Source organism: Balaenoptera borealis (assembly GCF_965194805.1).
Source record: "Balaenoptera borealis genome assembly, chromosome: 7".
Classification (NCBI taxonomy): Eukaryota; Metazoa; Chordata; class Mammalia; order Artiodactyla; family Balaenopteridae; genus Balaenoptera; species Balaenoptera borealis.
In genome coordinates, this window is record NC_138864.1 from 98007020 (window position 1) to 98027182 (window position 20163).

The following is a 20163-nucleotide window of genomic DNA, read 5'->3' on the forward strand; positions in this document are numbered from 1 at the left end:
TCCATTAGATTGCAAGCTCCATGATGGAAGAGATTTGAGCCATCTTACATCAATGCTTTATTTTCAGGATGTTCTACAGAGCCTTGCTCATAGTAAATGCTCAAAAGTTACTTGTTGAATATAGGATGAAAGGATCAGTTTGGGTGGGAAAACATAGGGTGTCTATAGACAAAATGTAGAAAAGGGTAGAAACAAGTAGATAAACATTTCAAGCTAAAAACACTATACTTCTCTCCTTGGGAGGAAAAAAAGATGGATAAAAAAAGATCCAAAAGAAATGGATACATATTTCAACAAAAGAGACTTGTATGAGAATGTTCATGGCTGCCTCATTCATAACAACTCCAAACTGGAAACAACCCAAATGCTCATCAACAAGACAATAGATGTAAGGTACATATTCATGTAACAGAACGTGACTCAGCATTAAAAAGGAATTACTGATATGAGCAATAACATGGCTGAATCTCATAGACATTATGTTGAACAAAAGAATTCATATTCTATGGTTCCATTTAAGTGAAATTCAAGAAGAGGCAAAACTAATTATGATCCTTAGCTAGAAATCTGAACGGTGATGGTCTCAGGACAGGGATATGGATGGGGCAGTGATTGGAAAGGACCATGAGGAAACTTTTTGGGGTGCAGGAAGTGTCCTGTACCTTGAGTTGGGTGATTTCAATCCAGGTACATAGATTTGTCAAAATGCATTGAACGAACACTTGAGATCAGTGTCTTTTACTATAGATAAATTATACCTCAATAAAGATGAAGGTCAAAAATGCAAACCAATAATCTGCATTCTCAAGAAAGTACTTTAAAGGCATAAGAAATAAAATGTACTTTGGTTCTTCCAATGTATTTGACATTAAAATTGGAAAAATTTTAAATGACCACTGATATACATAATCAGTTATATATGAATTAACTGCCCCTAAATTATAACAAACCTGGTATGTGGTTAATCAACATGTCTACCTGTGAGTCCAATGGTGAAATCCAAAGCTCTATAGAAGTAGGGATTTTGTCATGTTTACATTTACGTCCTGAGCATCTAGCTCAGTGCTTGAACTGACTCTTACCTTGAAGTATTTGAATAACTTTGAAGAAGCCTTAACTTCTTCAGGTCTCAGTTCCTTCATCAATATAATGGAACTAATATCTGACTTCCCTAAGTGTGTACTACAAACAACATAATAGACCAAAAATACTTTTGAAGTAGTTAAAAGTCTAACTCAACCCAAATGAAAAGTCATTTTAATATTTTTAGCAGGCGGCTTTATGTTTCAGTTTTTCATTTATCCTGTAAACTGACCTAGATAAGATAATGACTCCAGAACTCTGGCCCACAGAGACTTATGTAGTCAAGCTTTCAAGACTTAGCTCAAGGAATAAATCACCTACAGAGACATTCTAGCCTCCCCTGTCCCCACCACACCTTTTTGGTGCCATAAAGGCAGGAATTGGTTTTATTAATCTTTGTATCTCCAGTGTCTAGAACAGTAGTCCTCTCAGGGTAGATGTTTAATATTCTTAAAATAAACAAATGGACCTCAATTTATGCAAAGAGTCCAATAATAGAGTGATTTGATTTTCCAGGGAACATAGAATGTGTGCTGCGTATACATATGAGTAAGTTTTATTTATATCCTACATGGAGTAGAATATTCATCCTCATAGAGATTAAGTAGTTACTTGCTCAAGATCACTCAGCTAAAAGGAAGCTGATGTGGAATTCATTCCCACATCTGTCTCCTCCCAATGGTCAGAAGCATCCCGTCATACTGCCATATTACTGAAGTTGCTTTTGTAACATGCATTACATTTCAGATCTAGCCTCTGTAAAGCCCAACTGATACAAAATAATCTTCCTAAAGAAGGAAAGAGTCTCCCTTTGATAATTAAGCTTTCATTGCTGGCTAGAGTACCAGGATAGAAACGAAAAGATTTAGATTACAGGGTCAGGCAAGTCTCTTTGGAACTTTGTGACCTGGGGCAAATCATTGGAGCTCTCTGTGCCTTCATTTTCTTATCTTTAATTAAAGAAAATATGATCTACTCTGTTTTATCTCACAGGGTAGAGAGAATCATAAAACAATATGTGAAAGTGTTCTATGAAATATAAAGTGCCATAAAATTTCAAAAAAACAGACATATCAGGAATCACTGCACTGTGGGAGATTGGGTTGAAGTCAAACAGACAGTATTGAATCGCTTCTTTTGAATTTTTGAATCTACACATGTATATTATACACATGTATTTACATATATGCTCTTTTATTATAAATCTTTTTAAAGTGAAGATAACTTTTGGGTAATTTATGGGGTCTTTTGAGTTGAGGATTGTTCTACTAGTTCCAACCAAGGAGACCCAATGAATTGGTTCACCAGTCTGAAATGAGAGGCCTTGTGACCATGTGGCCTACTCATTTAAGCAGATGGAATAAAACGTTCAGTGCTAATTAAAATCTTCAAAGGGTCTTCAAAGGGTAGCAGTAAATACTATGTATTTCCCTTATTTAAAACACTAGCAGATGAAGAGTTCTTTTTTTTCTCCTTAATGAATATAGGAATCCCATCTGTTATCTTTACAAAAACATACCGTGAAATGCAGAGAAAAAACAGAAATTAAAAGATTGTGTCATTCTCTTTCTTTCACAGGGAGCCACTCTTTTTTGGAACCAGACAATGCTGTTTTGTTTTTTTTTTTCCCCGATCAAATCTCCCTTCAAAGCCATGGGAAACTATTGGTCAATTAGTGACCACGTGATTCCTAGCCGCCTCTATTTCAAAAACGGTGCTAGATACTAGAGATTATCTCACTCAACACCCATCCAACCCCTAACTAGTTAGTCTTCCTGTACCAGAGAGGCTGGAAAGTTTGGACCTATGTTTCCCAGATGCTCAGCGGTGAGGATGCAGCCATGTAACCACCAGATCCCCATGCAGTCCCAGGTGGGGGAGACCTGGATGTGGAAGTGAGTGTGGAAAGAGTGCTCTCTAAGCAGGCAGGGACAAGGGGACCTGGTTCTTTTGTGACAGCCATGGTAGAGTTTCTGGTGTCTGGTCCTAGTGGGTTAGGCCACACGGTCCTTTTAGCAAAAAAACAATCCTATGAGGCCATTGTGCATTTTTCATACTTGTTACATGTGTGGCTGATTATATACAAACTTGTTTTTCTGGCCCTCCCAGAGAAGTTTGTGAGCTACCTAGCATACTTTAATAAACCCTTCTCTGCTTAAACTAGCCAGAGCCAAATTCTGTTGGCTGCAAGAGTCCTGACATTTGTAGTTAACACTGCATGGAGTTTTAACAAGGGAGGACACAGATCTGTTGATACACTTTGGCCAAACACTGCTAGTTGCCTACCCAATAGCCTTTTCTCCTCTTTCTCATTAACAGACCCTATTTTTAGAGGATAGCAATGGCTCCAGCTAAAAAATTCATTTCCTAGCTTCTTCTGCAACTCAGCATGGCTGTGGACATAATTCTAGCCCAAAGGATGTTGGCCAAGGATATCTGAGGAAACTCTGCTTCCCTATGTAAGCAGCACTCCCCTTTTGTTTCTTTTCTGCCTGAAACACAGAAGAAGCAGCTGGAGCTTCAGCATCCATCTTGAGACCATCATGGAAAGGCCAGAAGAGTAGCAGAGACGTTGCCCTGACATCCATGGGCCGCAGTACCAATGCCAGCAACGTATACCTGCATCACCTCTGGGCTTTTGTTGCATGAGAGAAATCCGTCTCTAATATAGATTTCCAAATACCATCACATTGGGGATTAAAGTGTCAACATATGAATCTGGGGGGACACAAACATTCATTGCAGCAGCAATTTTAATAGCATGTACCTACAGTAACAGATAGCCTATATTAGGAACCTGGGCTAGATTACCAAGAGCCCCTCAGTTCCTTTCCTCACAAGTTGGCCCTTATTTATTTTTTCCTATATTTTTCCTAAAGAAGGTTCTAACTTCTGTACCCAATTAGTAGGGAAAGAAATCCTGTCCCCTCTTTAGGATCCCACACTTACTTAACCTTCAAAGATCAAAAAACAGGAGCCACAAGGAGACAAGTTTCAGCTCTCTCTATGAAAGACTATTTTGCCAAAGCTCCCAAATATCACATAAACTTATTAAAGGTAATTAATTCCCAGTCACGTAAGAGGTTTAAGCACAAGCTAAACGATCTTTGGGAGATGTTCAAAATAACAAGTCAAATATTTGACTGTGGTTAAAAAAGTCCCTTCCAGTTTTATAGTTCTTGGATTCTGTTAACATCTCTCTCACAATGCTTAACACTCAAATACCAAGAACTTGTTTATTCCTCTTACCCGCCGCTGTCACTGTGATGACTACTCCACCCCTCCAATGTCATGTGTGTCATGGGTGTACTCTTTTTTATTGGGAACAAGAAAGGTTTTGGGAGGGAAATGAAACCATGAGGCCAAAAGTGAAATGGATCAGAAAAAAGAAGAGGATGATGAAAGGAGACTAATGAGTGCAGAAGGAAGAGTACTGAGTTGATTAAAGCAGGAGTTGGAAGTGAATAGATTACAAAGCTGAATTAAGTTCAGGTCCTAGAAAAGAAACTGTATCTAGAGACTTGAGGGCATGAGGACCAGGCGAGCATCCAACCTAAGTTGCTGGAGAAGGACTGGGAAGACAGCTAAAGCCTGCCACCCAGGAGAATGTGCCGGCAGAAAGTCTGCTTTCCTCACATCCTCAAGCTCAGAATGATTGCTCAAGGGCAGAAGAGCACAATGGGCTAAAAATAACCACGCTTTCATCTAACAGTGCCGACCTGAACCTGTAACGCGCTGACCGGTTGGCAGTAGGATACCTTGGGATTTCTCACCTGTACAAAAGTGGTTCCTTGCACTCTAAATAATTTGGCTGAGGGTGATGTTTCTGATGAGTCATTACAAAGGCAGGGTCCTGATGGGGCTCAGGGGGCAGCGCTGTGTACCCAGGTCATCCGGTCACACAGATCAGGCAGTGAGAAGATCAGCGACTAACAAAGGGAGCCGACTGTCCATCATCTGCTCTTCTTTACCTGATCACTTCTGCTGCCTCCAGCAACGGTCCCTTCGGTCCAGAGATCCCCACGTTTCTGCCTGCTCAGCCTGGTGTTATTTAAGGTGAAAGGGACCTGGCTTCATCTCATGTTCCTAAGCTTTTGGTGTTTGCTGACTAATGTTTCGAGTTAGTGCAAGAGGCACCATTCCTCAGCTACGCTAATGATACTGTTCTGCTCACTAAATCACAAATCTGCAGAACTGGGTCCCCAGCCCAGCTTGCCTTCAACAAAGCAGGTGATTAGCAGGAAACTGAAAAAAACACACCCTGCTTTAAGTTTCTTCCTCTTGGCTGCCTTTGAGGCGTTCCTGGCCCCACCCCACCCCCAACCAGTTCCCTATCACGGCTCAAGCTGCCGAGGAAGTGACTGGCAGAGGTGCAGCCTGGGGCACCCCTTTCTTGGCGGCATCTCCCTCCACGGAAGCATCCTTCCTTCTGCAGCAAATGCTGCAGGGAAATGGACTCCTAAAGTTTGGCATAAGGCATTCTCCGACGCAAAACGCCTCTTTGCTTCCTCTGCCCTATATTCTCTTACCTCCCAAGTCTACCGGCATCTAACATCAAGCAGTCCCATAACCCAGAAAAAAAGTGTGTGGCCACGTATCAAAGTAGTCCATCAGAAAGGTCAGATTCTACTTCCCCGGACCTTTAGGAATAGTCAGTTGTCTTCTACAGGTGGCTGAATCCTTGTGAAAATTACTTTGGTCCTTGCCCACCAAATAACATACCGATTCACCAACCACCCCCCCCCCGCCCCCAGATAAAATTGGTATTTGTAGTGAGAAGGATAAAACATACAAAGGGTTTTTTTGATTTGTATTGACAGCCCAGCTTTCTTTACCTCCAACACTTGCCTTTCATCCTGTTTGCCAAGGGGCGTTCCTTGCTTCATTCAGGTATGGCTTTAAGTCCCATTTCATCTTAGAATTCCTCACAGACTATAAAAAAAAGGTGGGGGGGTAGTGATATTACTGAATGCTTAAATAAGACAAATTCCATGAATCTCTGCAACTCAGTGCTGTGGGAACACACTGACTCCATGTTAAATTCATAATGTAAATGTTGATATTCATGTCATGTTTGTTAGCTGTATTCAGAGTTTCCTTAATTTATACCAGGTTTCTAGAAAGCAGAGATAGATAGGGCAGGGTAACAAGATTTAATTCAATTTAATGAATACTTGTCAAGGGCTATATGCACAGTAACATCTTTGCATAGAATTATGCAAGAATTATTATAGCTAATAAGTGCTCTTTGATGAGAATCATATTTTATATCATATTGAGAGACCTTTAATTTTTGTTACGGGAGTTTTTGAAAAGAGAGGAAAAAGTAATCATCGTTCTCCCATCTCAAATCAGGATTTTATTGAAATTTCAAATGACTATATTTCAAAGAACTTCTAGACACTCTTCTTTTTTTTTTACATTGGAAAACAACATAGTGGAAGAAAGCATTCTCCTCGTGGAATGGTGTATTTCATGCTAACATTCCTTTTTTAAGTTTCAAGAAATGAAAGTGAACAACCAAGTAAAATCCATGCAAATGATTATTCCAAGTTCTGTCCATACCGTAAACAGTCAGTTCTAAAGAGAGAAATTTGAGATGTCTGGAAACATGCTGTTTGTTCTTAATCTGTCAGTCTCAGTCATGAATGTGATCAGTTAGCACATCATGGTGGGAGGTTATTTTCTAATAAAAGGGGCCAACATGAAGAAATTTTCTGCTTGGAATGATGCATCTTTAAGTTCCAAAGTAGTATAAGAAATCTCTGGGACAGTATCTCCCTAAGAGGGGAAAAGCTGTGGTGATCGAGGCTTTGGTACTTCTTCTGCTTTTTCAAAACAAAACTTGACCTTGAGACAGACTTCAAAAGTGGCATGAAGTCATTGCTTACAACCTTCTCTTAAAATGTCACAATTCATTGCCCTTGGAGTGGGTCTCGGGGAGTCAGTGATAAGGACAGCCAGGGTAAGAGTATAACCCCGCCCTTGTCCTCCTATGGCTCAGAGACAGGGCACGTGGCAGCCTCCAAATGTAGTTTGAGCCATGCTGAGCAAAATCACTGCTATAAAGTAATTCTCCCTGGTATCAGAGAACCTGCTGTGGGATGGACTTTAGAATTTGGTTCTGCTTCTAAGTACAATGCCTATATGACTTTAATAACAACAACATGACATAACAGCAGCTACCACTGAATTCTACTATATATCAGGCACTTTAGTTATAATTACACTTATTCACCTCTTTAACCCTCACAACTCTTAGAGATACACAGTAGTACTGTTCCCATTTTACAGGTGAAGGATATGAGGGACAGGGAGACCAGGAAATTTGTCTAACATCACAAAGGGCAGTAAATTGTGTAGTCTCTGAGTATTAGTTTCTTTTTTCATAAAATGGGGATCATTTTACTTATATTGCAGGGCTATTGTGAGGGTTAAATAAATAATAAAGGTAAAGAATCTGGCACATGGTAGAGGCCCATTATAGAGAGATATTAATAATTCCTTTATATTAAAAACCCTTCTCCTCCTGATATGAATCCATAATGACTCCTCATTTTATTTAGAGGTTGCTTATCTACCAAACCTCCAAGCCAACCAGAACCAGGAAAGAAGCACAAAGCAATCAAAATAGTCTAATCAAAACAAGCAGTCAAACAACCCTCTTGCCCATTATCCTGACAGAGCCCCCGGGAGGCTTGCTGAGAGCCTATTTACTCCAAGGGAGCCCTGGTTTTAAGGGGCTTGGTTATAAGGCTTCCCAGCTCACAGATGATTAGAAATGCAAATTAAGACGGGAAGAATCGGCTAGGAGCAAGATGTGACAGCTGACAGTCTAGCTGCAGTAGGAGAAACGGAACCCCCTTAAGAGCCAGACAGGAGAACTCAAAATGCAGACCAGCCTGGACTCTCTGAGGAGGGCAGAGTCCTTAACAATAGATTACTAGCCCTCTCAGAAGCCTATCCTGGCACCTCATCATCCGTTTTGGCAGAGTTGCTGCTATTCCTCTGTGTCCCCTCGATGCCCCATCCATGCCCTGTTCACATCCCTCATACAGTCTCTTTTGCTCTGGACTGTAGCAATTTGTCTTCCGTATCCTCATCCTAATTTGACCTTAAGCTCTTGAAACGGCAAGAGCATTACTACTGCTTTCATCTTTGTATCTCTGAGCCTCTCACGTAATGATGGATGCTCTATATATGCTTGTTGAATGAATGATTATTGATTCAAGATACCGCATGAGAGAGAGACAAGAATTTGAATTCATGTTTTCAAAGATAGGAAACAATGTAAAGGAGGTTGAGAAACTTTCTATTCAAAGCCATTACAGGAAATTTTCCGCCTAAGGTAAGCTTCAATAGCCTGGAAAATTTATGCTTATGTGAAGCATATCACTACCCAAGGGCTCTGGATAAAGGAGGCATTTCCCTGTCTACTGACCCACTGGTGAGAAGAGGAGAGGAACCACAAGAGGAGAGGGACCTGGGTCTTAATGAGCACTTGGGAAATTTAATGGAGAGGGAGAGAGTACAGGAGACAGATTAGGAATACCGAAGATGAACGTAATCAATGTCACAATTGCGCTGAGGCCCAGCCCTTGTTTTGTTCTTTTCCCAGAAAATGGAGTGGCATTTTAGAGGAAACTTGGAAAATTGATTGCAGTTACTATGGTAGGTGGCATCAGAGTTATCTGTTTGAAAGAATGAACATAAAGCAGGATAATGAAGCAAGGCAATAATTTATCAGCTAAATCATGAGGCGTCTATGCTGTAGGGAAGGGTGCTTTTACAAAATATAGAGGACAAGCCTTTGACAAAGGGGACTCGACCCTGAAAAGATTCAGCAAATAGAAAAACCATGGGTATTAAGACTGGTTGTTTTGCAGAACTGCGGGGAAGGAAGATAGTCAGAGAGGAAGCACATAATGAATAGGTATCCTGGGGAGCTGGGGATGAGAATTAGGAGTGGGATTACGAACTGTAAATCCAGAGATAAGGCAGAGTGAGAAGACATACTGCGTTGGTTCGGGGTGATCTGAATTCACAGGGGACCAATGCCTTTCAATGTAGAATCAGAGAAGCAGCAAGACCTCTGAGTACAAATACCCTTGGCACACAGGCCTGCACAGCCCCGTGGAGCAGGGGAATAGTTCCTGTGTGCCTAGGCACAGAGGGGAGGTGATGAAGGGCTACAAAGGGCCACCAAGCTTTGCACAGCCTCACACTTCACGGGCACAGCAGCGAGACCTGTGCCCTTGAGCCGGTCACGATGACGAAACTAGGGAAACCCAGACCTCAGAATGGGTTCCTGAATGGCCTCTACTGAAAATCCGGTGGGAAAGATAAACCTAAACACTAATAAAAGACTACCTGTAAAGGACCACCTTTATCAGATACAAGCCCCTCAGATTATGCTTTAACACTAAATAAGGGCCCAGAATTAGATACAACCTCAGTGTAAGGGACTGTTTCAATCTCGTGGTACAATGGGAGCTTCGTTGATGGACTAAATTTCATAACTGGAAAAACACCCACCTTTTGTCACATCCTGATTGACCTTAACCTAAAACCCTCCATCAGGAGCACCTCCCTGGGCTGGAAGCCAGAGCCCCGTTGCGTCGCTTTGCTCTGCTCTGCTCTGCTTTTCAAGGATGGAAATAACACACTATCGACCTGTTGTAAATTTCAGAAACAACCTAAATCCAAACTTGAAAAGTCACCCTGTGTCGATCAAATTGTGTGCAATGAAGTGAATTGAAACGTGTTAAAGGTGAGGGTGGGCAAGGCCTGCAGCCTCAGGGCTGTTTATCTTTTGACAGAGCCCTGCCCCTCCTCCACAAAGGTTCCTGTGGCTTCCCGTCAGAAGTCACTCTGACAGTGCTGTGACAGTCCACAGCCAGAGAAAAGGTCAATTAAACCTGTGACAACTCCTCGCTGAAAGCACCCAGAAGAGCATGCCCCACACTCGCAGCCTTCCCATTTCCATAATCATGAATTTCATTCTGTTGTCCAGGCAGATGTCTGGGAATGTAATACAGAGAATTTAAATAAGCTGAAGGCTTCTGGTTCAGCCCATTTTCTCTTCTTTTACAAATTTGGTTTCTGCTGCTGTTCATTCACATTTCATACCCTTGACGGACTATCTTTAGTCTCCGTATTTTATAGTTTTTAGAGGCATGAATTAAGTTTCACATGTAAAATGAAACCTGTGAAATTCCTCTTCTCCTTGGATGAAAGAACTCGCCCGGCACCTGGAGCAATTTTGCAAATGTTGCCAGAAACAAGAATCAGGTTTCACCAGTGAATACAGGTTTATGCAGCCTAGAAATTGTACTGCAAATAACATTCTAGAGGTCAATTGAAATGTAGCTTCTTGCCTTCCTTAAGACAGTCTGGAATAAAACTAAACCAGAAAAATTCTCATACCACCGTCCATACTCTCAACTGAGAGGTCTTGTTACTAGACAAAAGAATGTATCAAAAAAATGCAAATGAGAGAAAATAGTGCAGGTCAGAAGTAATTTTGTTTAACGCTGTATTAGCCAGTTCAGGCTGCCATAATGAAATATCATAGCTTGGGTGGCTTAGGCAACAGACATTTATTTCTCACAGTTCTGGAGGCTGGAAATACAAGATCAGAGCGCCAACATAGTGAGTTTCTAGTGAAGGCTCTTTCTTCTTGGCTTGCAGATGGCTGCCTTCTGCCTCCTTGCTTTGTCCTCACATGGCAAGGAGAGACAGAGAGAGGGCGGGAGAGGGGGAGAGTGGAAGAGGGGGACGAGGGGGCGGGGGGAGAGAGAGAGAGATCTTCCTCTTCTTATAAAGCCACCAATCCTATGAGATTAGGGCTCCACCCTTATGATCTCAGTTAACTTTAATCACCTCATAAAGACTCTATCTCCAGATATGGTCACACTGGGGGTTCAACATATGAACTGAGGGGGAGGCATAATTCAGTTCATAACTAACATCTTGTAAGCTACCTTCTATAGTCATTCAGCAGCTATATCCTTTTAGTTTAAGAATTCCGAATTGTAAATACATTGTATACTAGTGTTCTTACTGGCTTCAAAACTTTCAACATATGTTAGAGAAGTGGGAAATAAATATAGTGAAGGACCATTAGGATCTGCAGTCTGGAAGCAAACATTTTCTCATTTGGTCAATAACAAGGGCATTTCAAGGCTAGTGAGTCCAATAAAGACTAAATCTTTCTTGTCACATCAGGAATATTCCCTTGAACACACAGTTTCCCCTAAAATGAGCTGCTTATGAATCAGCCAGAGCCACTGCTTAATTGTACCACAGGGGAGAAAACATAAATTCTTTTTTTTTTTAAGATAAATTTATTTAGTTTTATTTTTGGCTGCGTTGGGTCTTCGTTGCTGCACACGGGCTTTCTCTAGTTGCGGCGAACCGGGGCTACTCTTTGTTGTGGTGCGGGGGCTTCTCATTGAGGTGGCTTCTCTTGTTGCAGAGCATGGGCTCTAGGCACACAGGCTCAGTGGTTGTGGCACACAGGCTTAGTTGCTCCGTGGCATGTGGGATCGTCACGGACCAGGACTCGAACCCGTGTCCCCTGCATTGGCAGGCGGATTCTTAACCACTGTGCCACCAGGGAAGTCCTAAAATACGAATATATTTTAATTATTTATTTTAATATAATACTATATTGTGACATTTCTTTTATCGTGGCCTTAAACGGTTTTATCAGTCTTTTACTATTTAATTATTTCCATATGTTACAGCCTTGATGCCCTAAATAAAATGTAAATTTCTGCAGGACAGAAATGAGCTTCGGGGCCATTTCTATCCTCCTTAGCATCTAGCACAGTTCTGAGGACATGGTGAATGCCCAATAATGTTTGTGGATTTTAGCTCTTTGATCATCCATTCTGGACTTAACGTCCCATCCCAAAATATTGTCTATTTGTTAGTTTTTATAAATCCACTTCCAAGAAAGGTATTTTTAAAAAATCTATTTAGTCTTATGTTTCTGGTGTCTACTATGATTACAGGCACACGATAGTTTGCCTTTATAACCCGGGTGCCAAGTACTGCTCTAAACATTGTATACAGATCATCTCACCTCATCGTAATGATTGTAGGAAGGTAGGTGGGATAATAAACAGATTACTTCTGCTTACTAACGAGGAAATTAAGTCACAGAGAGCTTAAGTACATTGCCCAAGGGTCACACCAGTGGTAAGTGGTAGAAATAGGGTACTAACAAGGGCATACCAAGCCCGTGGTCCATCCTCACATTGCCTGAAACTTAAGTTTGCAGTAAGAATGTGAAAGTTACTGTTCTATTACTGCACTGATGCCTCAGATCTTTCATCAGACAAGTACAGAATAGATAGTTCCCCTTCACTCTTCAGGGAGATATAGGCTACCACATCACTTACTGAACACCTACCATATAATATCTACTATAAAGGAGCAAATGACAAAGTATAAAGTTGTTCAGACTTTGAACTTCTTAAATAGACGTGTTATTGGAAAGCAAATATTTTGATATTTATTTGGTATATTACTCACATTTCATTTGGCTTTTTTTTTTTTTGCTTGGAACAGTGCTTGGCACATACATAGCATTTTGGTGTTTGTTGAATGGATGAATCCTCTCCTCTTTCAAGCTTAGACATAGTCACCTGCCCCATAGGTGGCAGGTTAGGTTGATTTTCCATGTGCAAAACTCACTTTATTTTCATTGTCAATTCATTCTTCACCAGTTAAAAAAAATACACTAATTTTCAGACCATGTCTGGATGCTGGATAAAATGCGCTGTGGCAAAGATGGACTAATATTCTTATGATCTGAATGATGCAATCTCTTTGGTCATAACGAGTTACTGGAATAATGACACATGTGCTGACTGCAAGAGGTTAATTCAGTTGTGGTAAGTAGACAGAGCCTTTGAAGCACATTATTTTCACTGTATTATTTTTCTGCCCTTTGTCTTAGCTGCCAGAGGGTGGATGATCATGTACTGGGTCTCTCCTTCCAGTGAGTCTGCAGTTCATACACTCCTTTAATGCAACAAATCTAGTTCCTTCAGTTATTGAAGATACGATTTTCCAGGAGGCTCTCCTTGTTCCTGCCCCATGACAAGAGCTGTTCTCTTGTAACTCCGAAGCCTAGTGTATCACCTCATGGTAATGATAAGTTCCACCCCAGACTAAACATGAGGGTAACCCCAGGGTCACTGTCAGAGTGCTGTGTGTATGAGTGTATGAATTATGGTCTGTCCTGGAGAGTCCCTAAAACTCATTCATGCGTTCATTCCTTCAACACATACATCAAATACTCTATGACGGGAGCTAGGAGCTGTGGATATAGAAATAATCAGGAAGAGAAGCCTGCTCTCAGGGCACTCACACTTTGGAGAGACATGAAATAATTGTTATGTGGTGAAGTAAACAGTCATTTTATAGGTGCTCAGATCCTATGAGGAGGGTGTGATGGGGTGAGGTGGTGAACATAGTAAAAAGCACTACTTTGGGCTGTTTGACATCTTTATTTCTAGTTTTAATGAGATATAATGATAAACAAAATTGTATGTTTAAGATGTATAACAAAATGATTTGATAAATGTATATATTGCAAAATGATTACCACAAGTTTGGTTAATATCCATTACCTCACATAGTCACAGATTTGTTTTCCTTGTAATGAGAACTTTTAAGATTCACCGTTAGCAATTTTCAAAAAAATAATACAGTATTTTAATCATACTCATCATGCTTTACATTACATCTCAGAACCTATAACTGGAAGTTTGTCCCTTTTGGCCACCTTTACTCATTCCCCCACAACCCTGCCCCCCACGACCCCCCGACTGAGCACCACCTCTGGCAATCACTGGTTTGATCTCTGCTTCTATGAATTTGGTTTTTTTTAGATTCCACATATACGTGAGATCATATAGTATTTGTCTTTCTCTGCTTGAATTTTTTCACTTAGCACAATGCTCTCAAGGTCCATCTATGTTGTAGCAAATGGCAGGATTTTCTTCTTTTTTTGAGGCTGAATAATATTCCACTGTATATATACACCATATTTTCTTTATCCCTACATCTGTTGATGAACACTTAGGTTGTTCCCATGTCTTGGCTATTGTAAATAATGCTGCAGGTGAACACAGGGGAGCAGATATCTCTTCAGGATAGTGATTTTTGTTTCCTTCGGATATTTACCCAAAAGTGGAATTGCTGGATTACATGGTTCTACTTTTTTTTTTTTTTTTTTTTTAAGGAACTCCCATGGTGGCTATACCAACTCACATTCCTACCAACAGAGCACAAGTGTTCCCTCTTCTCCACCAATACTTGTTATCTCTTGTCTTTTTGATGACAGCTATTCTAACAGGTGTGAGGTGATATCTCACTGTGGTTTTGATTTGCATTTTCTTGATGATTAGTGATGTTGAACACCTTTTCATGTACCTATTGGGCACTTGAATATCTTCACTGGAAATTATCTATTCAGGTCTTTGCCCATTTTTCAATTGGATTATTTGTGTTTTTTAGTATTGAATTGAATGAGTGTCATATATTTTGGAAATTAACTCATGAGCGTGGTTTGCAAATATTTTCTCCTGTTCCGTAGGACGTCATTTCATTTTTTGATTGTTTCTTCTGTGATGCAGAAGTTTTTACTTTGATATAGTTCTACTTGTTTATTTTTTATTTTGCTGCTTGTGCTTTAGATATTATATCCAAAAAGTCATTGCCAAGACCCATGTCAATAAGCTGTTTCTGTACATTTTCTTCTAGGAGTTTTACGGTTTTAGGTCTTACATTTAAGTGTTTAATCCATTTTGAGTTAGTTTTTGTGAGTGGTGTAAGATAGGGGTCCAGTTTCATTCTTTTGCATGTGAATATCCGATTTTCCCATCATCATTTATTGAAGAGACTGTCTTTCCTCCATTGAGTATTCTTGGCTCCTTTGCCAAATATTAGCTGACCATACATGCATGGGTTTATTTCTGGGCTCTCAATTCTGTTATGACATCTTCTTGAAGTCTGTTTAAAACAGCACCCAGAATGATGGGTATAAATGCCCCCATCTGCAAGACCAGCTTTAGAAAGTATGAAACCTCATGCAGAGATGGAGTGAGAAGTTGAAAATGCTGGCAGCCAGCTCAATAGCTATTTGGAGTTTTGTGTGTTGTTCTTTTTTAATATGTATAAATTCTCATGTTTTTTTATTCTAGCATAATATAGCATATTTATTTTAATACAAAAATGTGTTAAATTAATTAGCCTCCCCCATTTCGCAACTGACAAGTTCCTCAAGTAAAATGTATACTCTAGGAAAAAATGCCAAATTCTTCCTGGGACTTTTCATACTCTTTGGCACAAGAACGAGTACTCCTATTTTAAGCCAAGGAAAAAACAAAACAAAACAAAAAAAAACCACCACAAGAAAAAAGAAATAGAATAACAGAATATTTCATTCAGTAAGGGGAGAGTATGATAGGCCCCAAATATCTTTGACTAGCTAATGATCAAAACAGTAAAAAATCCATTTCAAATCCATAGGCCATAATTATTTTGGCAAAAACATTAAGAGAAAGTTTACAAAGCTGTTGATGCACATAACTTTGAAAACGCGAAGCACTGGCTTAACAATTAACCTTTCTTTGCACAGATAAGAGAGAAGATCTGAGAATATTTACCAGTTACCATAAAATGTATCTTAAAGTTATACCTACTCTATAACTTATCATTATAAGATTAGGTTCCAATCTATTTTCTTTCTTCTTAAACTGAACAGTTTGTGTAGGTGGTTCCAAGTTCTGCTGATTTATAATCGTGAGACTATGACTGCCAGGAAATTACATAGAAAATATTTATTGTAGAGAAACGTTTACTTAAATATATAAACCATTTGCCCTAGGACGCTGATCTTACTTACCAACCTGAAAATTCTCACACCACTGGCTCAGACCTCCCTGGTCTGGTTCTAATTAACTAAATTGGTATGAAATGTTTGAACAAACTCTCTTAAAACTAGGAACACAAATAAGGCACTCCTGCTCATAAAAAGTTACTTTTACAAGTAAAATAAAATGATTCTCACAGATAGCTTTAAAACACAATGCAAAATCTTGATTTTCCTCTAAGTGCCCCAACTGAAACTCAACAAAATCCATTTATTACCTGCCGCCTGTTCCAACCACCGCTGCAGGTGTACATTCTGATTGCTGCTCTGCAAGCGGCTGCTCCTCCCCTTTCCCTCTGTAACGTGTTCAGTCATCAGCACTCACCACGTTACCCAAACCAGTCTTTTTTGAGTTCTCCCTTTTCTCTGGACCCACCCATCTTCCACCACCCTTAATGGCTGGTGGCATCCAGTAAATGTCCATGGGGGCTGCATGCTGCTCGGCACAGCGGATTCTTTCAGGTCCCCTCCTGTTCCTGGCCTTCCTATGCTCCACTCCACGCTCTGGAACCCAGGAACCTAGATTCAGATGCCAGCTTGGTGACTAACTTGGAAATCCCATAGGATGTCACTCTTCAGAATTCGGCCCCTACTGCCCCCACCACTCCCATCCCCCAGGCCATAACCAGGCTGCAGGACAGTGCACTCCAATCTCTACCCACCTCGTCTGTTCCACTCCGGGAAGCAGATCAGGGACGCGTCTCCCAGCTGCCAGTCACTCCCATACAATCCACACCCCACCTGCCACCAGAGGCACCATGTCATTCCACTGCTCAAAGCAGTCACTGAATCCCTGCTGCCCGGCACATGATGACATCTGTAACCTCACTTAGAAGCACCCTTAAGACCCACTGCAACCTGGCTCAGACTACCATGTCCCCTACATTGATGTCATGTTAGATTATCCCAGACATTCATTATTTTATTTAATATTCTGGGAGTGCCTGCTATATGCCAGACATCGGGCTAGGGATTCCACAATGATGAATTTTGACACTCGAACAGTAATATCTAGAAGGGGTATGGAAAAGCAAATAATTAAAACAGTGATGAGAGCTATGACTAATGGTTAAAAGGTAGCCTAGGAGAAAAACTAGTCCAGCTTGGAAGCCTCAGGTAAGGGATGGCTTTTCAGCACACAACTAGGAAGACAAGGTCCGAAGGATGAACATATACTATGCAAAATAATGTACCAACTAGTTTCGCTCTTTTGAAAGAAATTTTCTCTTTCCCAAGAGAATTCTTACTTGGCCTTCAAGGTCATTCCCTGAGGCTTTCCCTGACCTTCTCAGGCAGAGTTAAATGTTCTCTCACCTATGGCCCCACAGCACATCTTCCATACCTGTATTACTGCTCCTACCCTACTGTAACACAGTGATTGATGAAGGTCCCTCTCAGCCAGGAGCTCCATCAAGGCAGAGAAGAGACCTTTATCCATCTTTGTGCCCAACCACACCTGACACATAGCATGTGTTCAAGAGAGTTTGATGAATAACTGTATTTAACAAAGAATAAATATAAGTCAACTTGGACATTTGAAGGTCCATTTCAAAATAAGTAAGACATCTGTAGGGACATAACACATTCTGGAGTGTTCATTATACAGAAATGTTTTTACATTTTAGACAATAATACATGAGGAAATCAGAAAAGAATTGTTCCCTATGGAAATGAACAAGGGAACAAATGCTTTCATGTATTTGGACACATTTTCTAGCACCCAGCTGACTCAAGCAATGTTCATGATAGTTGCTAAATTGTGAGTTGTTACACACCTTGCATTTCATAGGCTTCAAATGTGAGTGGCTTTAATACAGACAGCTCACAGGAAGCACCCTGAAGTCTCCCACCACGCCAGCCAAGGGCAAATCTACCCACAGGCTTCTGAGCCACTGGAACTGCATTGATCTTCACCCAGGGCCACTGGGGCCACAGTGTATGGCCTTTACACATGGCTAGAAAGACAACAGAAGTTAACAAGCATGCATACACATACACACTCTCTTCCCAGATAATTAAACTAACAACACTTACCCCAACACTTAGTATGTATTTTGTTACCTGTAAAGGCCACTCCCAATTAAATTGCTGGTGGACTTCTCTACAATTTCTAACTTCACATCTCCTAGTGGTATAATTCATGGTCTATTTTGGTCACTATCAAGCTCAGGGTAGCAGAAAATATATTATCCATATACCTCACCACCACATGTTGTTTTAAATTTTCTTCTAAAATATTTAGAAGATATTTCCTGTGGAGCCTGGCAGGCTATTGTTTGTTTTGCTTTTCCATCTGGTATTCAATTAATATACTAATAATCACTCTAATTTCTTTTGCTATGATAGTGATCTTATTTTTCCTTGTGCCATGTTTATTTTCACTTGGGGACTGAAAAGTACTACAGATTGGAAGCAGTATTTCAATTACAGCTACTACATGGAAAGCAACCCAAGTGCTTTTAATGTTCTTTAATGGTGGCACAGCTCAATCTAACTCAGATTTCTCCACGGGCTTAGCATTCTCTTGAATGTTAATGTTCATTAACTTTATAGTATTAATTTTATGTTTATAAACATTTATTGTAAAGCACAGATGGAATATCTAAAGTCAAAGACAGTTGGATTATAAAACACTTGCAGATTAATGCATGGTACGTGTAGTATGTTTTCTCCCATTCCCACTTTTCATCTTTCCTGTTAGTTAGTTTAGTTGGTCCCTGTGGGAAGTCACTGAAGTCTCAGGGGTATTTTGCAGCTGTGAAGCTGGGAAGTTAAGGACAACTGAGTGAAAGGATAGGGACCTTCAGAGAAAAGTCATTTCAACTGCGAGTGAGTGGGCTAGAAATATCCTCATCGCACTTGACAAACAGCCTGTTAGTGGGGAGAAAGTACAGTTCCCTGATAGAGAAGATAATAAAGGCAAAAAACTGTGCACTGCTGAAGGTGATGGTCATGAGTTATACTTCTTTTCTATCTCTCATAGGGTCATGTACAGTGCTGGGCAATTAGTACGTGCTCAGTAAAACTTTCTGGGTTGATAGAAAGTGGTTAGCTTGATGCATGGTTCAAATGATGCCAACTCTGTGAGTTCATTCCTCCTTTAAGCCAGTCTGTCAAATGTATCCCACACTTCTCACATGGCCGGCCCACCCAAGATTTAAGCCACTGTTACAATAAACTTTGAAGTTCATCACCACTGCCGGGTGCACCCCTGGAAGGTAGGCTCTGCTGACAGTAGGTCAGAGACATTGCTCCTTTGTTCCAGTTTCCTTTATCACCCCATCAAATCTCTAAATAACTGCTGGTGCTTTCTCTTTCTGTCCGAATAGAAAAATACCTTTAAATCAAGTCCTTACATTCTCTTCTCCATATCTAAAAGCTGGGGATGAAATGCTGAAAAAGACCTGGACTCCACCTTCCAGGATTTTGCATGCTGCTCTAGGAAGTTGGGGACCTGGCCAAAACACAGATGCTTAGTGAACGTCTGCAGGATTTAATTCACTAAAGGAGACATCTACTTCCTGCCTCCTGAATATCACAATTATTTCTTTCTTAAAGATGCTTGGACTTGAAGAGTGTATTTGAATCATTCCTCAAAATGCCTATGTCGAGTCCATTAAACTTCACAACATTTTGTTTTCTATATTTTTTAATGTAAGGAAGTAGTTACCATTAAGAGTAAATTTGCTTTTCAAACACAGTCAGAAGTCATTTAAATACAATTCTCATAATTAAAGTGGCTGATAAGTTGGGGAATATCATTGTAAGATCAAAATAAAATATAGCTATGAAGTAATGAGCTCACCTTCAGCTCATAAACTGATCTGGAATGATGTAATAAGAATAGGAACTAATATTTTAATCAGCACCATGTGCTTTGCATGCATTATTTCACTTAATCCTCATAACCATCAAATAATTTATGTACTATGTTTGTTTCCACTTAAAAAATGTGAGTAGAGGAGCAAAGAAACTTGCCCAAAATGACATAAAAGAAGGGTTCAGATTCAAAGCCAGGTATACATGGGACCAGACCTGTGTGCTAAAACACCAAGCTAACTTCCACAAAATGAGGTCTAGAGATGTTTTGAGTAAGTACCCAATATTATAAAGGCATTTCATGAATGACT

The 20163-nt window shown here is 40.3% G+C and overlaps 1 protein-coding gene across 1 annotated transcript in view; it reads right to left on the reverse strand.

Moving 5' to 3' along the window:
- Nucleotides 1-262: 262 nt before the first annotated feature.
- Nucleotides 263-20163, reverse strand: part of LOC309632507 (uncharacterized protein) — a gene marked incomplete at its 5' end in the record, with an annotated part of 170579 nt that continues 150678 nt past the window's right edge. Inside the window, one exon of the mRNA XM_082400179.1 lies at nt 263-6015. Coding sequence (XP_082256305.1) covers nt 5999-6015 — 17 coding nt within the window. The 3' untranslated portion in view covers nt 263-5998. The remainder of the gene's footprint in view (nt 6016-20163) is intronic.